Source organism: Notolepis coatsorum (genome assembly GCF_963971535.1).
Source record: "Notolepis coatsorum genome assembly, chromosome: 5".
NCBI classification, from domain to species: domain Eukaryota; kingdom Metazoa; phylum Chordata; class Actinopteri; order Aulopiformes; family Paralepididae; genus Notolepis; species Notolepis coatsorum.
The window spans coordinates 204841989-204863326 of NC_140169.1; the positions used below are offsets into that span (position 1 = coordinate 204841989).

Here is a 21338-nt window from a genome sequence, read left to right on the forward strand (position 1 = left end):
ACAGTTTTCCTATTCTCCAACCGCGGAGGCGTAGCCTGTTTGCGTAACCCCGGCGCCGAGCGCATAGACACACGTGCAACACACAGCGGCCCCTGGAACCCGTTACGGTAACGGCGTAAGCAAAGCTTCGTAGTGACAAAGAGCAGCGATCCCGAAAACCTGTGGGGAAGGAAGGAATACAAAAAAAGAGAGAGAGAGAATTTCAGAACCGTCGTTCCCAAAAGAGACCCCCATCCTCTGTCGAAGAAGCGCCACCGGAGCGCGCAGGCAGGGCCCCGGAATCTAGGAGTTGGACTCGGCGCACCGCCGTGGAAACACCGGGGCTTCTTATATCGGGTAGATGTTCCGTTGAATCGTCCGGCAGGACTATAGTAGTAGGGTATAAGCGAGGAGGGGGGCCGCCATGGCTGTCGGATCACTGAGCCTCCACATCGGGATATGAAGAGGGACTGCATGGAGCCGAATCCTTAGAATAAACCTTTAGAATAAACCCAGCGTTTGATCTGAGCCGCGCGTCTCGCCAGGCTGTTACTTTGTTGCTGTTAGTTACATTATAGTGTTACAATCACACCGTGTCCTGCAGCATCGAGAGACGGGGGGGGGGGGGGGGCACAGGGAGAGGCCAGATCCATGACTATTTCAGACGGGGACGTGTCTCTCTAATAAAGGCCCCGCTTGAGACAGAGAAATCGAGGAATACACACAAGAAGAAACACCTAACAGGAAGAAACGATGCTTTGAGTTGAACAGAAAGGCTCGTTTTATTAGCCGATCGGAGGCAAGAGGCGCCCGATCGCGGATTTATTAAAGGAGGGGACGTTTTTCCCCCATTTGTGTGAATCAACGTTTTTTTTTTTTTTACACTGAATAACCGATAACTGTCATCCTTTGGATGAGAACGTCGGATACATTGATCGACACACAAGCATCGAGCTGAAGTCACGCGGTGTGCAGCAGAGAGAGAGGAGAGGAGGATCTGCAGCGGGCTTGGAGCAGCATGTCGGGTCGGCCCAGAACCACCTCCTTCGCGGAAAGCTGCAAACCAGTGCCGCAGCCCTCCGCTTTCGGCAGCATGAAAGTCAGCCGTGAGTATTAGAGATCATGTCATTCTCCACCCGACTATTGGTGCAGGAACCAGGCCTAGATAAAGCACTGCTAACCAGATAGCATTCGACTTGTCATATCTGTGTCACCGGCTGCCATTCGGTAGAGGCGGTGTGGTTGCCACCCTGATCCTGGACCGCTGCGCGCTGTACGTGCGTAACGGGGATGGTCCGCCGGCCAAGGGTTATTATAGCCGGGCCGGAGGGGCAGGGGGCTGGCACCGGGCCCAAGCCTACTACATCCTATATAGCCCACATCCTATAGCCTACTACAGCCTAGCGGTGCCTCCTCACCGCAGATCCGCTCACATTTGTGGTGGGGGTATTTAATAAGAGCATACTGTGCTGCGTGGCCCCGATGCTAAAAGCGACATGATAATCGGCGTGTTACGCAACTGTCAGGCGGAAAGGTGTGCCCATGCTGAGAACGTGACTCAGGGGCCAAAAGTGACGTGGGTCTGCTGCGAGAGGGGCGGGGCACCCGGCTCTCCAAATCCTCTCTCTCTCTCTCTCTCTCTCTCTCTCTCTCTCCACCGTCTCTCTCCTGTCTCTCTCTCCACCTCTCTCTCCTGTCTCTCTCTCTCTCTCTCTCTCTCTCTCTCTCTCTCTCTCTCTCTCTCTCTCTCTCTCTCTCTCTCTCTCTCTCTCTCTCTCGTCAGACGTCGCGACGATCTGGTGGTGGGCACAATGTGTCACAATATCATATTCATAATGTCACCACCATGCCAGCCTCAGGGGACGGGAGAATACATTCAGCAGACCGGGCCACCATGCCATGCAACTCCGCTGGCCTCCTCCCAATATACCCCTTTAACACAGGGGCGGTATTACGTGTGTGATGGTGGTGGTGGTACATCTCTACTCATGTAGTTTCCCTGTCACTGGTCCTTACTGAAATAGACACAAGGTGTGTGTGTGTGTGATTTGACAGATTATTTTATTTAAGTGTCATGCTCAAAAAGTGCTCAACCCTCATGGTGGGTTTATAAGACACCAAAAATACTGTTGCGTTGTTCCGTTATTACATTACATTTCATTACATAAATACAGATTACAGCTCTGTAAGAATACAAGGTATTCTGCCCCTCCAAAGCTTGGCAATCAACAAATGGAGGACATTTGACTAAAAAGTACAATTTGCCTTACATAGACAGGACAGTAAAACAAAAAATGTACCTCATTCTCAATTTCACCTAACTCATGTACGTGTGTTGTATGTGAGATGTATACTTTCTATAGTGCTTTGCCAGTACTAGTCCTACTCAAGGTGCTTAACAGTGGGATATTCCTATAGTGCTTTGCTAGTACTAGTCCTACTCAAGGTGCTTAACAGTGGGATATTCCTATAGTGCTTTGCCAGTACTAGTCCTACTCAAGGTGCTTAACAGTGGGATATTCCTATAGTGCTTTGCCAGTACTAGTCCTACTCAAAGTGCTTAACAGTGGGATATTTCTATAGTGCTTTGCCAGTACTAGTCCTACTCAAAGTGCTTAACAGTGGGATATTTCTATAGTGCTTTGCCAGTACTAGTCCTACTCAAAGTGCTTAACAGTGGGATATTTCTATAGTGCTTTGCCAGTACTAGTCCTACTCAAGGTGCTTAACAGTGGGATATTTCTATAGTGCTTTGCTAGTACTAGTGTAACGGATGGTATCGTGAAGCGCAGTCAAGAAGGGCTGGGGTGAGTAGCGATGCTATGGGTTAAACTCACTCTCACATCCTCAAAGACAGATAGTAGTGAATTCACCTCTTGGTATAGCGGTCTGTGTTGTTGCCTGCGACGTGGGAGACCGGGGTTCGACTCCCACTCGGGGCATCGAAGTTTGAGGTGACGTTGTCACAACCGTTACACTAGTCCTACTCAAAGTGCTTAACAGTAGAATATTCCTATAGTGCTTTGCTAGTACTAGTCCTACTCAAAGTGCTTAACAGTAGAATATTCCTATAGTGCTTTGCTAGTACTAGTCCTACTCAAAGTGCTTAACAGTAGAATATTCCTATAGTGCTTTGCTAGTACTAGTCCTACTCAAAGTGCTTAACAGTAGAATATTCCTATAGTGCTTTGCTAGTACTAGTCCTACTCAACAGTGCTTAACAGTGGAATATTCCTATAGTGCTTTGCTAGTACTAGTCCTACTCAACAGTGCTTAACAGTGGAATCAATGCCTGCATTGGTTTCCCCAATGGGAATCAAACCCCCAACCCTGGCAGTGTATACAGGACCACTATAGGCACCTATATCACTGTGACCTAATCACTGCAGACATCACTCTACGTAAAACTGAACTGAGCAGACCCAGTACTAATGAACTAATACACCCGGGGAGATTGTTAATTCAGGGTCATAACAGAACAACACTGTTTTATTAGAGAGATCAAACATCCTCATGTATCACTCTTTACTTTGATGACTGGTGGGTTTCACTTGCCTCTTGGTGTCCCAACAATACCCTATCTGAGCCTTTTATTGATCTGATATCCCAATATTGATTGATTTTGTTTTATTTATTTATTATCAAGTTTCAATTATGATTTTGGCTTCCCACGATCATGGGTAATCGAGATGAAACAATTATTGTGCCGCATGCCGTGTTGCTCTCATGTTGTCTTGTGTTGTAAATGCAGCGCACCCTTCCTTCACAGCGGTGTGCTCCGCCCCTACCTCCGCGCCCCAACAGTAGTCTCAGCTCGTGTTGAGAGGGAGGAGGCAGCCACGGCACGTTACGCCAGTTATTCTCAAACGTCCTTGGTAACTTGTAGAAGATGACAGAAAGGCAGCCTTTGGTCGAGAAGAAAGGTAAAACAAAACTTCAGTCGTCGTCATGTGATGTTCTCAAATCAACGAGTAAATCGTGTTTAACAATTGTGATTTCAATATCAATCAAAATAATCATGATTTTTGCCATAATGGAGCAACATAATGGAGGATACTCACTCACAACATGCACGTCACATAAAATATACCAGGGAAACACAATGAAGACACATAACATGTTTCCACTGTGGTCATACCATTCAATACCAGTAAGTATTGGTAACATTGCTACCATTTAATTCTAGTACATATATAAGTATTGGTCTCATTGCTACCATTCAATACTAGTATAGACAGAAGTATTGGTATCATTGCTACCATTCAATACTAGTATAGACAGAAGTATTGGTATCATTGCTACCATTTAATTCTAGTAGTGTTAGTGGTGTGTCTCTTGGCCTCAGTGCTCTACTGTAGTTCTACATACAGTAGTGATGTGTGGTGGCGGGGCCTGGCCTGACAACCAGCCTCTCCTCTGGGCCTCAGTGCTCTGGTTCTTCTACATAGTGATGTGTGGTGGCGGGGCCTGGCCTGACAACCAGCCTCTCCTCTGGGCCTCAGTGCTCTGGTTCTTCTACATAGTGATGTGTGGTGGCGGGGCCTGGCCTGACAACCAGCCTCTCCTCTGGGCCTCAGTGCTCTGGTTCTTCTACATAGTGATGTGTGGTGGCGGGGCCTGGCCTGACAACCAGCCTCTCCTCTGGGCCTCAGTGCTCTGGTTCTTCTACATAGTGATGTGTGGTGGCGGGGCCTGGCCTGACAACCAGCCTCTCCTCTGGGCCTCAGTGCTCTGGTTCTTCTACATAGTGATGTGTGGTGGCGGGGCCTGGCCTGACAACCAGCCTCTCCTCTGGGCCTCAGTGCTCTGGTTCTTCTACATAGTGATGTGTGGTGGCGGGGCCTGGCCTGACAACCAGCCTCTCCTCTGGGCCTCAGTGCTCTGGTTCTTCTACATAGTGATGTGTGGTAGCGGGGCCTGGCCTGACAACCAGCCTCTCCTCTGGGCCTCAGTGCTCTGGTTCTTCTACATAGTGATGTGTGGTGGCGGGGCCTGGCCTGACACCCAGCCTCTCCTCTGGGCCTCAGTGCTCTGGTTCTTCTACATCAGGGGTCAGCAACCTTTTTGACATGAAGTGCCAGTTTGAAATATAGTTGTAACTAGTGTGCCATATCAACAATATTCCATGAATCGTAATTTTTTTCTTCTCATAATCAGGTATTTTTAATGATAATTTTTCCATTATTACATCATTATTGTTATTGTTATTATTAACAATATTATGATGATGGTTGGGCCGGGGGTGCAATCAGGGGGCGAAATTAAAGGCCGCCACCCGCCATTGGCGCTCAGTTTTTACGTTTGGCGCGTGCCACTGAGAGGTCTGCCCGCCGTCAATCAATCAAGTTCATAACGATACTCTTATTTTGAAAATCTGTGCGGGTCTCATTTCCGCCCCAAGCGCAGCTCCAGTCATAATATCGATGGCTCCGGCAGTTAGCAACATTCGGTTCGTATGATACTCTTATTTTGAAAAAAAACGTGGCAACGAGTCATATCCGCCCAGCCCTGCAGCGGGATACTATTGGCTTCTGCTCTTATCAACACAGAGGCAGTCTGCTCTAGTCTAGAGCGGACCTCCATGAGCTACCGTTACTGTTTAAACAATGACCCAGTCAACTATTCACTTTTAGTTTAATACATGACGAGGCATTGTCTAACGGTATCTAGCTGGCTAGCTACTGATAGCTGCCGATATCAACAAATGCTCCAGCAATAGTCGACTCGAGTGCATAATACCTCCGTTCCCTCGTTAGCTAGCTCACGTTAGCTAGCTCACGTTGGATCTATATGTCCCAGTAAACTAAATTGTCTTAACGTTATCTAGCGGGCTAGCAGTAGCTACAGATAGCTCCTGATATCAATGTCTTATAACATTGATTCAATGCGTATTCTAGCTGAGGGCATGTTGAATGTGATTTTACCAAAGAACCGTAACATTATACCAATAGGGTCCAGCTGCAGCGCCGGAGAATCCTTGCATGCTGAATGTAGGGTCTAGCTGAATATAGGGACTAGCTGCAGCGCCGGAGAATCCTTGCTGGAGCTGGAGGCTACTCAAGTATACACACAGACAGTGGAGCTGTTTGCAGATAGCGAGCATTTTGACTTATTGCATGGTGGCGATGTCTCGCAGATAATACAACTACAAGTATGATTATATAATAAATATTTTATTAAAAAAAAATTATATAAAATATATATATATATATTTTTAATCAAAAAAAATTTGGCAGGTAAGAAATATGCTTGGCGGGTAGATTCTTCCCATCTACCCGCCACTGGCCGGTGAGTCAAAAAGTTAATTTCGTGCCCTGGGTGCAATGCAGACAAACAGTTTTGCTTTACTGAGCTCCGTTATCTGGGGGCTGTAGTTGGTCACTTTAAGCTGCACACCGGAGTAGGGCTAAAACGTATGGCCAAAAACGTTATCGCGATAAAATTATAAAATTATTTTCATATAACTCGATATAGATAATTATCGTCGATATAATGTCTGTCAAGTTTAATTAACTTATTATGCCCGGCGCCGATGGACGGGCTATTAATAGACTTGTTTTGCTGCTGTGAATGTCTCGAGAGTCAAATTGATGTCGTCATCAGTCCGCGCACGTTAGCAGTTAGCCAAAGCAAGCAGAGTATCTCATGACAATGTACTAAATATGACCCTAAAATACTCTGTTCCGCCCCAATACATTGCAATGACGTCCACCGTATACCCCACACTACTATAACAGTTACCCTCAGAATTCAAAACACACACCAACTCGGCAGGTAACCTGTAAAATAGCGCCGTGCAAGCTAATTAGCCCTAGCCAGCCTCGTTTCCGAGCGGTGTATTCCATGACAATGTACTAAATATGACCCTAAAATACTCTGTTCCGCCCCAATACATTGCAATGACGTCCACCGTATACCCCACACTACTATAACAGTTACCCTCAGAATTCAAAACACACACCAACTCGGCAGGTAAACTGTAAAATAGCGCTGTGCAAGCTCATTAGCCCTAGCCAGCCTTGTTTACTGAGTCCTACCGCTCTGCGTCTCCTTCCGGGTCTCCTTCGCTCTCGGCCATCTCCTTCACTGATTGGTTGTTAGTACGTGTGCTCATATCCAAGCTTGGAAAATCGATTTATCGAAACTTTGCGACCACGTTTCATGTTTATTTCGAGGAAATAATTTATCGCGATAGTTATCGTTATCGTTTTATCGCCCAGCCCTACACCGGAGCATCTTTTAATCCAGCTGTTTGCTGTTCTCTGATATTTTCTGACATTCCGTTGATGCGTCGCTCGACACTTCGAGCTGACATGGGGATATCTTTTATCCTTGATTTGATTGTCTCTTTGTTTGGCAAGCCTTCAAACAAAACATCTGAGCTACAGAGAAAAGCCTCCTTGATATACTCGCCATCAGTGAATGGCTTTCCACATTTCGCAATGCAATGAGCAATGCGATAGCTTGCTTCAGTTGCGTGGTTTTTAGCAGTCGTGAACACTTTGAGGGTGCTGGCTTGCTTTCCATACCTGGCCACGGCATGTTTAATCGATTCTGCCTTATCCGCCTGATCTTTGAAACTTTTTTGATGCTTCGTCTCAAAATGGCGTTTCACACCTGACGTTCGGCAAACTACATTTTCTAAACATAAAGTACACACAGCACGGTCCTTCTGACACACAAACCCGTAGTCGTCTGTCCACGAGGGCTGGAATGCCCGAATTTCCTTTGCTTTAACTTTCTTTAGTGGGGGTTGCCATCATGAAAGACGGCACATACAGAATGCAACCGCAGCACTGTGTGATTACCTGGGAACTGCGAGCGGGCGCGGGAGGCCAGCTGACTGCTGACAGCTGAGCACCATGGGAACAGCTGTATAGCTGTCATAGGGGTGTGCAAAACAGTCGACTTACTAAAAAAGAACCTGTGGGAGGATTTCAACAAGATAAATGCGATAACAGTGCAAAATATTTCACTATAATATTTCAAAGCGCCTGTGCCAGCACGCGTGCCTAGGGTTGCCGACCCCTGTTCTACATAGTGATGTGTGGTAGCGGGGCCTGACACCCAGCCTCTCCTCTGGGCCTCATCGCGGGAAATCACTCCGCTCTATCAGCACACACACACACACACACACACACACACACACACACACACACACACACACACACACTAAGACTAAACAGCCCTAAAAAAGAAAACTACCTGCCAACACCTATACTGTCCTTTAAAACAGCCTCAAAACCCACCTGCCAACACCCTACTGTCCTTTAAAACAGCCTCAAAACCCACCTGCCAACACCCTACTGTCCTTTAAAACAGCCTCAAAACCCACCTGCCAACAACCTACTGTCCTTTAAAACAGCCTCAACAGCCTCAACCTACCTGCCAACACCCTACTGTCCTTTAAAACAGCCTCAACAGCCTCAACCTACCTGCCAACACCCTACTGTCCTTTAAAACAGCCTCAAAACCCACCTGCCAACACCCTACAGCCTCAAAACCCACATTTTCACTCTTGCTTTTGACCCATAGTTTTGCTGTTTTAACCCACACTGTAAAGCATCTTTGAGCAATGTGAAAAGCACTATGCTGCTTATTTATTCATATCCACAGTCAAACCAAAACTCATCTCCCCACACATGTGGAGAATTGGGAATTGAGACCTTTCTGTGTTTATGTAGTTAACCTCTACATCCTCAGTCCTTTCTCAGCAAAATCCATGATGTTCCTCTATACTAGTAACTATCTATACTAACTGATAGTTAGCCACAAACAAATGCAAAGTCAACAGGTCATTAACTAGAAGATAATCTCAACTTTATTATCTAAAGACGGTAAGTTAGTGTTGTGTTCATTCATAGTTAAAGACCGTAGAGGTTGAGTACTTTATTATCTAAAGATGGTTAAGTACGTAGTAGTATTTGTTTCAGATTTTACACTGAATGTTGTATTTCTATAGCTTCCAAACCAGGAAATGCAATCACAGCATCAGGGAAGTGTCCAGGGTCCAGTCATACGTATGTAATTCTACGGTCATACTAGAAGTCACACTATCTCATTCCTCCCTTTTTATAAATATAAAACTTCATCCAAATCAGGAGCCTAGAATTAACTGGACGAGTTTATAAGCTGCTTGTCAGTCTGACAGACACACAACCTGTGAGTTAGAGGCCAGAAAGACTCGCCACCAGAGTAAATTATAATCTTTACTTCCCTCAATGTCACCTGTAACAAAGGGCCATGATACGTCAGTGCTGATTGGTGGAATGTAGCAGCAATGACTGTCCTCAACCGAGACAAGACTCTGGAATCAATACTGCCACTTAGAAGCTGAAGGGACCAATTTTCCCAAAATAGGTTCTTCACAATGAAAGGCCCTAATTTCTCTAAACAAAGGGACATTACGCTCTTCTCGTTACGAGAAAGCTGTTCCAAGTGGCGGCCCACGCAGTGTCCCCTACTGACGACACAAACCACCTTGTAAAATGCAGTTTATTTTCAGAGACAAAACAGCCTGTTGTGTTTTCAATATCCGTGAGAGGGGAGTACGCGTGTCCCTAAAGATACCACAGATAAATACCAGAGGAAAGAACCTGTAGACCTCTGACCGGCAGACTGGAGATGTTCTCCACTAAACCTGATGAAGAACCGGCAGACTGGAGACGTTCTCCTGATGAAGAACCAGCAGACTGGAGATGTTCTCCTGATGAAGAACCAGCAGACTGGAGACGTTCTCCACTAAACCTGATGAAGAGCCGGCAGACTGGAGACGTTCTCCTGATGAAGAACCAGCAGACTGGAGATGTTCTCCTGATGAAGAACCAGCAGACTGGAGACGTTCTCCACTAAACCTGATGAAGAACCAGCAGACTGGAGATGTTCTCCTGATGAAGAACCAGCAGCCAGGACACATTCTCCACTAAACCTGATGAAGAACCAGCAGCCAGGAGACGTTCTCCACTAAACCAGATGAAGAACCAGCAGCCAGGAGACGTTCTCCACTAAACCTGATGAAGAACCAGCAGCCAGGAGACGTTCTCCACTAAACCTGATGAAGAACCAGCAGCCAGGAGACGTTCTCCACTAAACCAGATGAAGAACCAGCAGCCAGGAGACGTTCTCCAGATGAAGAACCAGCAGACTGGAGACGTTCTCCAGATGAAGAACCAGCAGACTGGAGACGTTCTCCACTAAACCGGATGAAGAACCAGCAGACTGGAGACGTTCTCCTGATGAAGAACCAGCAGACTGGAGACGTTCTCCTGATGAAGAACCAGCAGACTGGAGACGTTCTCCTGATGAAGAGGCAACAGACTGGAGACGTTCTCCTGATGAAGAACCAGCAGACTGGAGACGTTCTCCTGATGAAGAACCAGCAGACTGGAGACGTTCTCCACTAAACCAGATGAAGAACCAGCAGCCAGGAGACGTTCTCCTGATGAAGAACCAGCAGACTGGAGACGTTCTCCTGATGAAGAACCAGCAGACTGGAGACGTTCTCCTGATGAAGAGCCAGCAGACTGGAGACGTTCTCCTGATGAAGAACCAGCAGACTGGAGACGTTCTCCTGATGAAGAACCAGCAGACTGGAGACGTTCTCCTGATGAAGAACCAGCAGACTGGAGATGTTCTCCTGATGAAGAACCAGCAGACTGGAGACGTTCTCCACTAAACCGGATGAAGAACCAGCAGACTGGAGACGTTCTCCTGATGAAGAACCAGCAGACTGGAGACGTTCTCCTGATGAAGAACCAGCAGACTGGAGACGTTCTCCTGATGAAGAACCGGCAGACTGGAGACGTTCTCCTGATGAAGAGCCGGCAGACTGGAGACGTTCTCCTGATGAAGAGCCGGCAGACTGGAGACGTTCTCCTGATGAAGAGCCGGCAGACTGGAGACGTTCTCCTGATGAAGAGCCGGCAGACTGGAGATGTTCATCTGATGAAGAACCAGCAGACTGGAGACGTTCTCCTGATGAAGAACCAGCAGACTGGAGACGTTCTCCTGATGAAGAGCCAGCAGACTGGAGATGTTCTCCTGATGAAGAACCAGCAGACTGGAGACGTTCTCCTGATGAAGAACCAGCAGACTGGAGACGTTCTCCTGATGAAGAGGCAGCAGACTGGAGACGTTCTCCTGATGAAGAGGCAGCAGACTGGAGACGTTCTCCTGATGAAGGGCCAGCAGACTGGAGACGTTCTCCTGATGAAGAACCAGCAGACTGGAGACGTTCTCCTGATGAAGAGGCAGCAGACTGGAGACGTTCTCCTGATGAAGAGGCAGCAGACTGGAGACGTTCTCCTGATGAAGAACCAGCAGACTGGAGACGTTCTCCTGATGAAGAACCAGCAGACTGGAGACGTTCTCCTGATGAAGAGGCAGCAGACTGGAGACGTCCTCCTGATGAAGAACCGGCAGATTGGAGACGTTCTCCTGATGAAGAACCGGCAGACTGGAGACGTTCTCCTGATGAAGAGCCGGCAGACTGGAGACGTTCTCCTGATGAAGAGCCGGCAGACTGGAGACGTTCTCCTGATGAAGAGGCAGCAGACTGGAGACGTTCTCCTGATGAAGAGGCAGCAGACTGGACTGGATCTCCCCACCTACTGTATAGATGGCTTATGGAATTAGAGAGAGGTAGAGAGAGAGATGGAGGCAGGGGTGCGTTGGTCATGGGACGGGGTTGCACGCTGTGCAACCGAGTCTGGCTACTTTGAATAACAATAGCTCAGGTCGTCAGGTGTGTTCAAATACGTCCTCGGATACATTCACACAACCTGTGAATGAAATGTGTTACATTCGATTCCTAGAGGCAATTAGGTATTGTCTTTATTCTGTGTGCACGCGACGGAACATTTATGCGCATGCGCGGGCGTCTGGGACAGGCTTTCCATTAGAAAATATTGGTGCCGGTCTCCGTGTCCTGGAATATCTCCTGGACAAATGGGAGACATTTCGGTCAGAGTTTATTGAGCTTAAAAACAATTGATAGGCAGGCTATATAAAGAATGACATCCTCAAGGCATGTAGATTTATAATATTTTAACTTAAAACTAGGCTACTTTTGCGTATACATTATATTCCAAATAAAATAAGTTCCGTCGATAGACTCACGTGCTGCTGCTGACTTAAAATCAAATAGGCGAATTTCCGTCTGGGCAGTCGGCCCGACATTAAACAGCAGTCTTGTTATAATCACATTTTTATGAGCTAACGAATTCCGTTATATTGGACATTTGTATTAATTATATCAAGCGAAGAACTGAGAAATTTGGCACTACTGAGACGGCAACATTATCATGTGGGGTTCACTGAAATCTAAACGTTGCGTGATTTGCCGAATCCAATGACTATCTCCGCCTCCCAACGAAGCGATACGCTAATCCAGCATCAAGCTCCCGCCCCGCCATTCTGATTAGCAAACCACAGGTTGCGCTGCAGCAGCTGTCACACCCCAAATGAATCTCGACATCACTTCACCAATAATCGTTGTATCAGAACACTACACACATATCATAATGTTCACAGCAAACAGTAGTTGATCACCAGGTTTGTTTTATTAACGTAGGTTGAATAATTCATATAAGAAAAACGATAGGGAAATCTCTCTTACCTTTCTCCACTGGTTAAAAATGCCAGGAACTGAAACTTGCTGTGCGCGTGAACATATCCCTTGGACATGAACTGACAGTACGTTTTTATTGATATATCATTGGGATCCCCCTCCGAAATTGGTCAACACGTCACCACGCATTTTGGCCGGAGCTTAAAAAAAGTGTTGATAGAATTTGACGTTCTGAGCGCGGTGGACACCTTACGTCTGTGTTTATAATGAATGAATGGTAAAACGGATTATATTGAAACATAGTGCAAGTACTCACAACAAATATTCACACTTTAAAACAGCCCATATTTATTTTGTCATACACAATGTTTGTATCTATTGGTTTATCTAATGAAGACTGTTGTGTAGAATATAATTCTCATCCAGCAGACAGCTTTTAGAGCGTTGCCGAACTCCCTACATTAGTGTTGTCACGATACTGGAATTTCGAACTTCGATACGATACCTTGAAAAGTATCGATAGTCGATACCACAGGGAAAAAGGTTCAATCTTAAAATGTAAAATTTTCTCCTCAGCTTCTCTCTAGTACTATAAGAGAAGATAAATATAACAATTTTAAAACCCTTTGTTTATCTTTAGATCACACATTTAAAAATAACTGTTCATCTCACTTCAATAATTTTTATTGCAGAACATGGTATTTTCTCAAGCAGGCAGATGTAAAGTAAACACTGTAATCTGTGTTGCATGTACCTGTAGGGATGCCCCCCGGACCCCGGTTTTAAACGGGAACCGGTACTATATTAGAAAATACCGGAGTATTTATAAGCTCTGACGTCCTCGGTACTGCTATCGATACTATAGAGAAATTATTATTATTATTATTATTTAAAAGTTGCGAACGATCCTCTCTGTCTCTGCACGAGAAGCGAGCCGCAGCCAGCGAGTCAATTATTACACACACTCCTCGCGAGTCGCTCGCTAGTGCTACACATAGACATACGGGTACTACATACGGGTACTCCTTAATGAAAGTGCTCCCCGACGCCCCGTGCTATAGCGCTCTGCACACAGACAGCAGCTCTGCATGCACTGAGTCGTGATCATGGCGGATAGAGCGAAGCGTTCTAAAGTATGGATATACTTTACAAGGGTCAATGCCGACAATGCACGTTGCCACAAGTGCAACAAAACATTTGCCAGTAAGGGTGGCAATACGAGCAAATCAATTTATCAAAACATCTGTTGGCAAAACATGATATTAGTGTGCAGAAATGCGCGTATTCGACTGCCTTGCGCGCAGTGTTCCATCTGCATCCACTGCAGCCGTAACCGTAAGCCAAGATACGGAGTTGCCTAGGCTAATAACGAATTATTACAAATAGGCTAATAAACAAAACAATTGTTTAGCTACAAATACTACAATCTAAACTTTTTATAGATCGTCTAGCTGAGGCGTCAGCCACTATGTCCCAGCCCAGTGAGCCCAGGGCCACCACACATCCTCCCTCTACCTCCCTCCACCACCCAAAGTCCTTTATCCCTAGCAGCTAGAGGAAGGATGACAGAGGATAGGGTGAACGAGTGTCACAGTTCTGTTAGCCTTTTGCATTTGTTGTTTATTATAAAAAGTCTATAATTCAGAGTCAGACACATTTAAAACATTGTTGCTGCTGTTGCTGAAGAAATTATATTAATTTATTATATTTATTTATAAAGTTATATAAAAGAACATTGCTGCTGCTGTTGCTGAAGAAATTATATTTATTTATAATACTTATTTATAAAGTTGTATTTATAAATAATAAAGCAATGTTGATTCTGTTCTTAATTAATTGTCTTTTTTTTTTGCAAAAAAAGAACCAAAAAGAACCGATAAGAGTATCGATAAAGTACCGAACCGTTAAGCAGTATCGATAAGAGTAGTAGTATCGATAAAATCCTAACGATACCCATCCCTATGTACCTGACAAACTGAACTGTTTGTATTCCAGTCATATTCCGACTTAACTGAATGCACATGTGTGTGTGTGGACTCAGGGCACGAAATTAACTTTTTGACTCACCGGCCAGTGGCGGGTAGATGGGCAAAATCTACCCGCCAAGCATATTTCTTACCAGCCAAAAAAACGCATTTTTGTGTCACATATATATAAAAAAAATCAGTACATTTGAAGTAGATAGGGTATTATGTTGAAGAATACACTTAAATAAGAGGCCAGAGTAAAATTTTAAGCAAATTATTTTAATATATTTATTGATGATTGATTAATCAATACATGTCAATTCAATCTTAAGCTTAAATTGTAACCTACTGTTAAACATCATCAGACTCCTCACTCTACCCTCTTTGCAGGATTTAACAGAACATAATAAAGTGTGAAGGTTTTATAAACCTAACTTAAACCTCCTCAATCATGTCCTCATCAGAGTCCTTTGGTTTTCTTTTTTACTTTGACTGTGAGAAAATAATAATCACACAAAGGGATAATGGCTTATAGCAGACTTAATGATTTTAGAATATTTCAGATAATGAAATGAAATAGTCATCAACTATCCAGTTAGTATTTATAGTGTAACGTTTGGCTTTAAATCATATTGAACGTAGAGAGAGAGAGAGAGAGCGAGAGAGAGAGAGAGGGGGGGGGGGGAGAGAGAGAGAGCGAGAGAGAGGAGATGCATAGGAGCCTCGTATGGGTTCTGCGGCCCTGCAGCTGGACACTATTGGGAGAGAGAGAGAGCCCCCGTCTGAGCAATAGTATGCAGCCTTGTATGGGTTCTGCGGTCCTGCAGCTGGCTGCATCTCCGTCTGAGTCGCGTAGATGATGATGTCACACACACTAGACTAATATGTAAACGGCACACGGAGCCTGGTGGATGCATGAAGCGATATAAATAAACCAATAGCCAATAAATGTGAAGTTATCTTTGAACCCCTGTTGTCAAGCCTCGTTAATATAACCCCTTTCCTCACTAATTGAACTGGTTTTGTGGACTCGCTGACGGTGCTTTGAGCGTTTCCAGGATTAGCAGCTAACGCTAATTAGCTTAGCTTAGTTAGCTCCCTACAGTGCAAGCAGGCGCCACGGGCAGTCGGGACAGAAGAGTAGTGGATGTGACATCGGTAAACAAGCCACAAATTAGGCCTGTCGTAAGACCAAAACACATGCAGTTTTAATTATTTTACATGACTATTTCAGTGGCAGTCGCCAAACCTAAAATCTGGTTGCCAATGGCGGGTGGCGGGCTTTAATTTCGGTCCCTGTGTGGACTACTGTACTATTACAGGTATTGAAATGAACAATGCAACTTCCTTATACAAAATTATTTGTATTTTTTATTTTATTTGTATTTTTTATGAATAATTAAATGTCGATATTTCGGGAAATGAGTATTGAAACCGTTTTAAATATTCAGAATCGATATGTATCGATTTTTTTTTATATTTTTGACAACACTACCCTACATATAGGAACACACATCCTTGTCATTATTAGACCTGCTTGGTTTCATAAAATATTTGGTAAGGTTAGCTGTTTGGCCATCTCTCTCGCTCAGGCTCAATACAAAAGAAAGAAAAAAAACATTCAATCCGAGCGCGCTCTAGCCGCGCTTTATCAGAGTGAAGCAACAAGGAAACAAATGTAACGATTGTATCGTTCATCGCATAGGCTAATTTTAATACAATTACAATTGTGCTTGGAGAGAATTATTTTCACAGGACATTATGACCGGAGAGATTTAAATATGTCTGACTTCAACAGATTTTCCCGGTAAAAAAACGGTAATTACCGGACAACGGAAACCCTGGTCTGAGAGCGCACATTCACGTGACGTCATTAACACATTAACTGCCACGCTTATATCCATCAATGTTTGATCACTGCCACCAGTCTAAGTCTATGGAGATGTTTACCTTCTTTGCAGGGCTATAACTTTTTAAATTGTATTGCTAAATTGACATTACTATGGCCCATTCAACATCGATTATCTATCGTTCAGGATGTAGGAACGTTTTACTTTTTCATTCACACATAAATACGAAAATACCGTCTAGAGTATAAATATGTTTTTATCGTTTTCTGCAGTAATTCCTAGAATGTGAGATATAGGCATAAATGCATATATTAGATCATCAAATGCTGTTTGATACCGATCCACGCTATATTAAAAATTTCAACTGTACATGGTCCTAAACGTTATGACTGATCATGCGCGGGTGAACGGAGGGGGGGGGGTCGTTTATAATTCCGTGATCGTCGTTAAATGATTTATGTAGTATGGGTGATATATAGATCAGAGCAGTTTGCATCGATAATAATAAACAAAAACGCTGAACGTCACGGCAGCCTCCTCTTACCGTTGGGCGATGATACTGGAGCAAAAAGATCCCAGTTATTTGATGGGGATCAAGGCGATCCATTTCCGGTTTGTATAATACTAATACACGCCCAAATCATGTTGATTATTGAGTTATGGCAGCGATCCATATCCACGGTGTGTGGCTAGAGTCCTGGGATGATATGCGAGTGGCCGGACGGATTTAGGAGACGCACCGACATCCAACCGGCATATCCGGTTTGGCAACTCGCCGATCATCCACCAGGTGGCAGTATTGAAGCGTTGCAGAGTTGTGCTGAGTCCCACAGCATCAGACAAGGCTCCGTGAGTGAAATATGAATACCATGGCGAAAATATGAAATATGATCACAATAACGTCGTACGCCGCAGGGTTCGAAATTAACTGGGGTTTGGGTCAAAAATACCCTCAAATTGACCAAATGCCCTCGAAAATCAGTTACGGGGGGCAAGAAAAGCCCCAGACAGTTTACTAATTATATATATAATTATATATATGCTCTACAGTGCGAGCATTTCCCTCGTTTTTGCCCCTAATAATATGTGTGTGTGCGAACCGGAAAAATCATTTACTTGCAGTGTGCGAGACGAGTGAAGATTACAAAACAGCTCCGCTGTTAATAGTTCAGAAACTGGACTGAAATTCAGTTTTTGGGTGGAATGTTTGTTGCAAGGAGGGAGGGAGGCGGGGCCCGCTGTGTGTTACAGGGTACTTGAGAGGTGCGAACGCAGACAGACAGAGAGCTCTGCTTTCATCAAGCATTACACTGCTATCTTAACGTTAGCAAGCTAAGCATCTGCATAGCGCGACCTGTGTTAACGTTAAGTAACTTGTGTTCGGCGGGGAAAGACCGTTCCATCTGTAACACAACTTCAAAGAATAACATCCAAATCTGATCCCGATGCGCATTTCCTTCATTCCACAGCGCTGAGCGTGCAACGTATTTCATTGATAGATCTGGCCAGAGCCTATACTCGCAAACGTTCCAGTGCTGTCTTCGGGATGATTTTAATCCAAACGTCCATTCAAAACTTGTATTATGAAATAATTCTGGGATGTCTGACTATTTCCCTATGCATTGGTGCGAGTTCAGCTGACATAAGAGTCCATGACATAAGTTCATGAGATGCTCTGTTCTTTTGTTGTGTTTGAGGTGGATGTTGTTGCGTGTGTGGGGTTTTTCATATATCAATTTGAAACAAGCCTTTTGACTGTTGGAATTAGGGATGTTAAAAATAAAATAGCTAATAATATTATTCAATATTAGATATTAGATCCAGAGGCAACCGGCTATTCGTCTGCTATTTGTAGATATATCAAGACAACAACACAACTTGCCCTCAGGGACAATCATATTTAATCTATTTATGTATTATTTACAGATAATTGAAGGTACCTCAAAACATGAAACCAAGCCATGTCACACATCGTGTGTGGGTGTGTTACTTGAACAATTGTCACTGTGCTCCTAAATTTTTTTGTGTGCTCCTAAATTTGTATTTAGATTTTATTTATTAACATTTTATTTAGGAGCACATGTGCTCCTTGGGAAAAAGGTTAGCGTAGAGCCCTATATATGGAGACATTAACATTACGTTATCAAACATAGGGACGAAGACTGTAAAAAAAAGTGTCAACAATGTTTTATAATCTTTATGTTAATTTTCATTATTAAAATGTTGTGCCCCCGAAATACAAAAAAGCCCCCGAAAATCAATTAAGGGGGGCAAAAAAAGCCCTTGAAAAAAAATGTTAATTTCTAACCCTGGTACGCCGTGATCTGGCAGAATTAGCATGAACTTGAAACACGTCGTAAGCCGTTTCCGGTGCAACCAGGAATGAAATCACCAACGCACCACTGGATGGAGGGAAAGAGAGACTGAGAGAGAGAGACATAGAGGGCGAGAGAGGGGTATAAACAAAGCTTTAGGACTGTCCTCTACTAAAGAAATTCTTAGTTGACTAATAGTCATAGCTTTTTTCAACTAATCGATTAGTTGATTTAATTGAAAAATCTGTCAAATGTGAATATTCCACACACAGTAATGGAGAAAGTCCCCTTTAAAATCTAGTGCTTCCCAGAGATGTGCTCAATCTTTATTATCTTTTTTAATTTTTTTAAATACATTTAGTGCTTACCCGCGATGTGCTAATCTTTTTAAATGGTGCTTACCCGCGATGTGCTAATCTTTTTAAATGGTGCTTACCGGAGATGTGCTCATCTTTTTAAATGGTGCCGTGCTTACCAGAGAGATGTGCTCATCTTTTTAAATGGTGCTTACCAGAGAGATGTGCTCATCTTTTTAAATGGTGCTTACCGGAGATGTGCTCATCTTTTTAAATGGTGCTTACCAGAGAGATGTGCTCATCTTTTTAAATGGTGCTTACCGGAGATGTGCTCATCTTTTTAAATGGTGCTTACCAGAGAGATGTGCTCATCTTTTTAAATGGTGCTTACCGGAGATGTGCTCATCATTTTAAATGGTGCTTACCAGAGAGATGTGCTCATCTTTTTAAATGGTGCTTACCGGAGATGTGCTCATCTTTTTAAATGGTGCTTACCAGAGAGATGTGCTCATCTTTTTAAATGGTGCTTACCGGAGATGTGCTCATCTTTTTAAATGGTGCTTACCGGAGATGTGCTCATCATTTTAAATGGTGCTTACCGGAGATGTGCTCATCTTTTTAAATGGTGCTTACCGGAGATGTGCTCATCTTTTTAAATGGTGCCGTGCTTACCAGAGAGATGTGCTCATCTTTTTAAATGGTGCCGTGCTTACCAGAGAGATGTGCTCATCTTTTTAAATGGTGCTTACCAGAGAGATGTGCTCATCTTTTTAAATGGTGCTTACCAGAGAGATGTGCTCATCTTTTTAAATGGTGCCGTGCTTACCAGAGAGATGTGCTCATCTTTTTAAATGGTGCTTACCAGAGAGATGTGCTCATCTTTTTAAATGGTGCTTACCGGAGATGTGCTCATCTTTTTAAATGGTGCTTACCGGAGATGTGCTCATCTTTTTAAATGGTGCTTACCGGAGAGATGTGCTCATCTTTTTAAATGGTGCTTACCGGAGAGATGTGCTCATCTTTTTAAATGGTGCTTACCGGAGATGTGCTCATCTTTTTAAATGGTGCTTACCGGAGAGATGTGCTCATCTTTTTAAATGGTGCTTACCGGAGATGTGCTCATCTTTTTAAATGGTGCTTACCGGAGATGTGCTCATCTTTTTAAATGGTGCTTACCGGAGATGTGCTCATCTTTTTAAATGGTGCTTACCGGAGATGTGCTCATCTTTTTAAATGGTGCTTACCGGAGAGATGTGCTCATCTTTTCTTCAGGAAATAACTGGACTGAGCTCTAAACTAAAACCGAATCCACCGACCATTGTGTATCGACTTTGAGCGGTCAATCCTACAGAACGTTCTGGGAGACATGTGTATGACCTATGACTAGGGATGGGCATCGTTAGGATTTTATCGATACTACTACTCTTATCGATACTGCTTAACGGTTCAGTACTTTATCGATACTCTTATCGGTTCTTTATTATATTATAATTTTTTTTAAATGTTATACATTTATTATTTGAACGGCTTAAGGCTATATCTGTAATTGACGTTTGTTTGTTGTGTTGCATATTTGAAATAAACTTCAATCAAATCAAACCCCCCCTCTTAACCCATCTCCCGCAAATATCGCTGTTCAGCGTTATTGCCCGCCATGCGTTGTCTGCCAATATCGCTGTACAGCGTGTTTCAAGGTCATATTTCATATTTTCGTCATGGAATTCATATTTCACCCACGGAGCCTTGTCATATGCTGCGGGAGCCATCACAACTCTGCAACGCTTCAATACCGCCACCTGGTCGCCGATCGGCGATTTGCCAAACCGGAAATGCCAGTTTCAGCTCGGTCCGTCCCCTAATTCCGTCCGGCCACTCGTTTATCGTCCCGGGACTCAATCCACACACCGTGGACATGGATCGTTGCCATAACTCAATAAACAACATGATTTGGTTGTATATTAGTATTATACAAACCGGAACTGGATCGCCTCGATCCCACCACATAACTGGGATCTGTTTGTTCCACTCTCATCGCCCAACGGTACAAGGAGACGGACGTGAGTTTCAGCGTTTTTCTTTATCATTTTCGATACAAACTGCTCTGATCAATATATCACCCATACTACATAAATCATTTAACGTCGGTCACGGAATTATAAACGACCCCCCCCCCCCCCCCCTCCGTTCACCCGCAGATGATCAGTCATAACGTTTAGGACCATGTACAGTTTACATTTTTAATATAGCATGGATCGGTATCAAACTGCATATGCCTATATCTCACGTTCTATGAAATACTGCAGAAAACGATAAACATATTCATACTCTAGACCAGTGCGTGACATGAAAAGGCTAATGGTGGT

At 44.1% G+C, this 21338-nt stretch overlaps 1 protein-coding gene across 3 annotated transcripts in view; it reads left to right on the top strand.

Annotated features, from left to right (window-relative positions):
- Positions 1-600: 600 nt before the first annotated feature.
- The window catches only part of gsk3ba (glycogen synthase kinase 3 beta-a), a 157699-nt gene continuing 136961 nt past the window's right edge, over positions 601-21338 (top strand). For 2 of the 3 annotated variants that reach the window (XM_084315150.1, XM_084315151.1), the window contains exon 1: positions 601-1085. In XM_084315150.1, coding sequence (XP_084171276.1) covers positions 998-1085 — 88 coding nt within the window. In that variant the 5' untranslated portion in view covers positions 601-997. Of the gene's footprint in view, positions 1086-3748; positions 3903-21338 lie in introns of all 3 variants that reach the window. The other variant, XM_084315152.1, reaches the window with a different exon arrangement.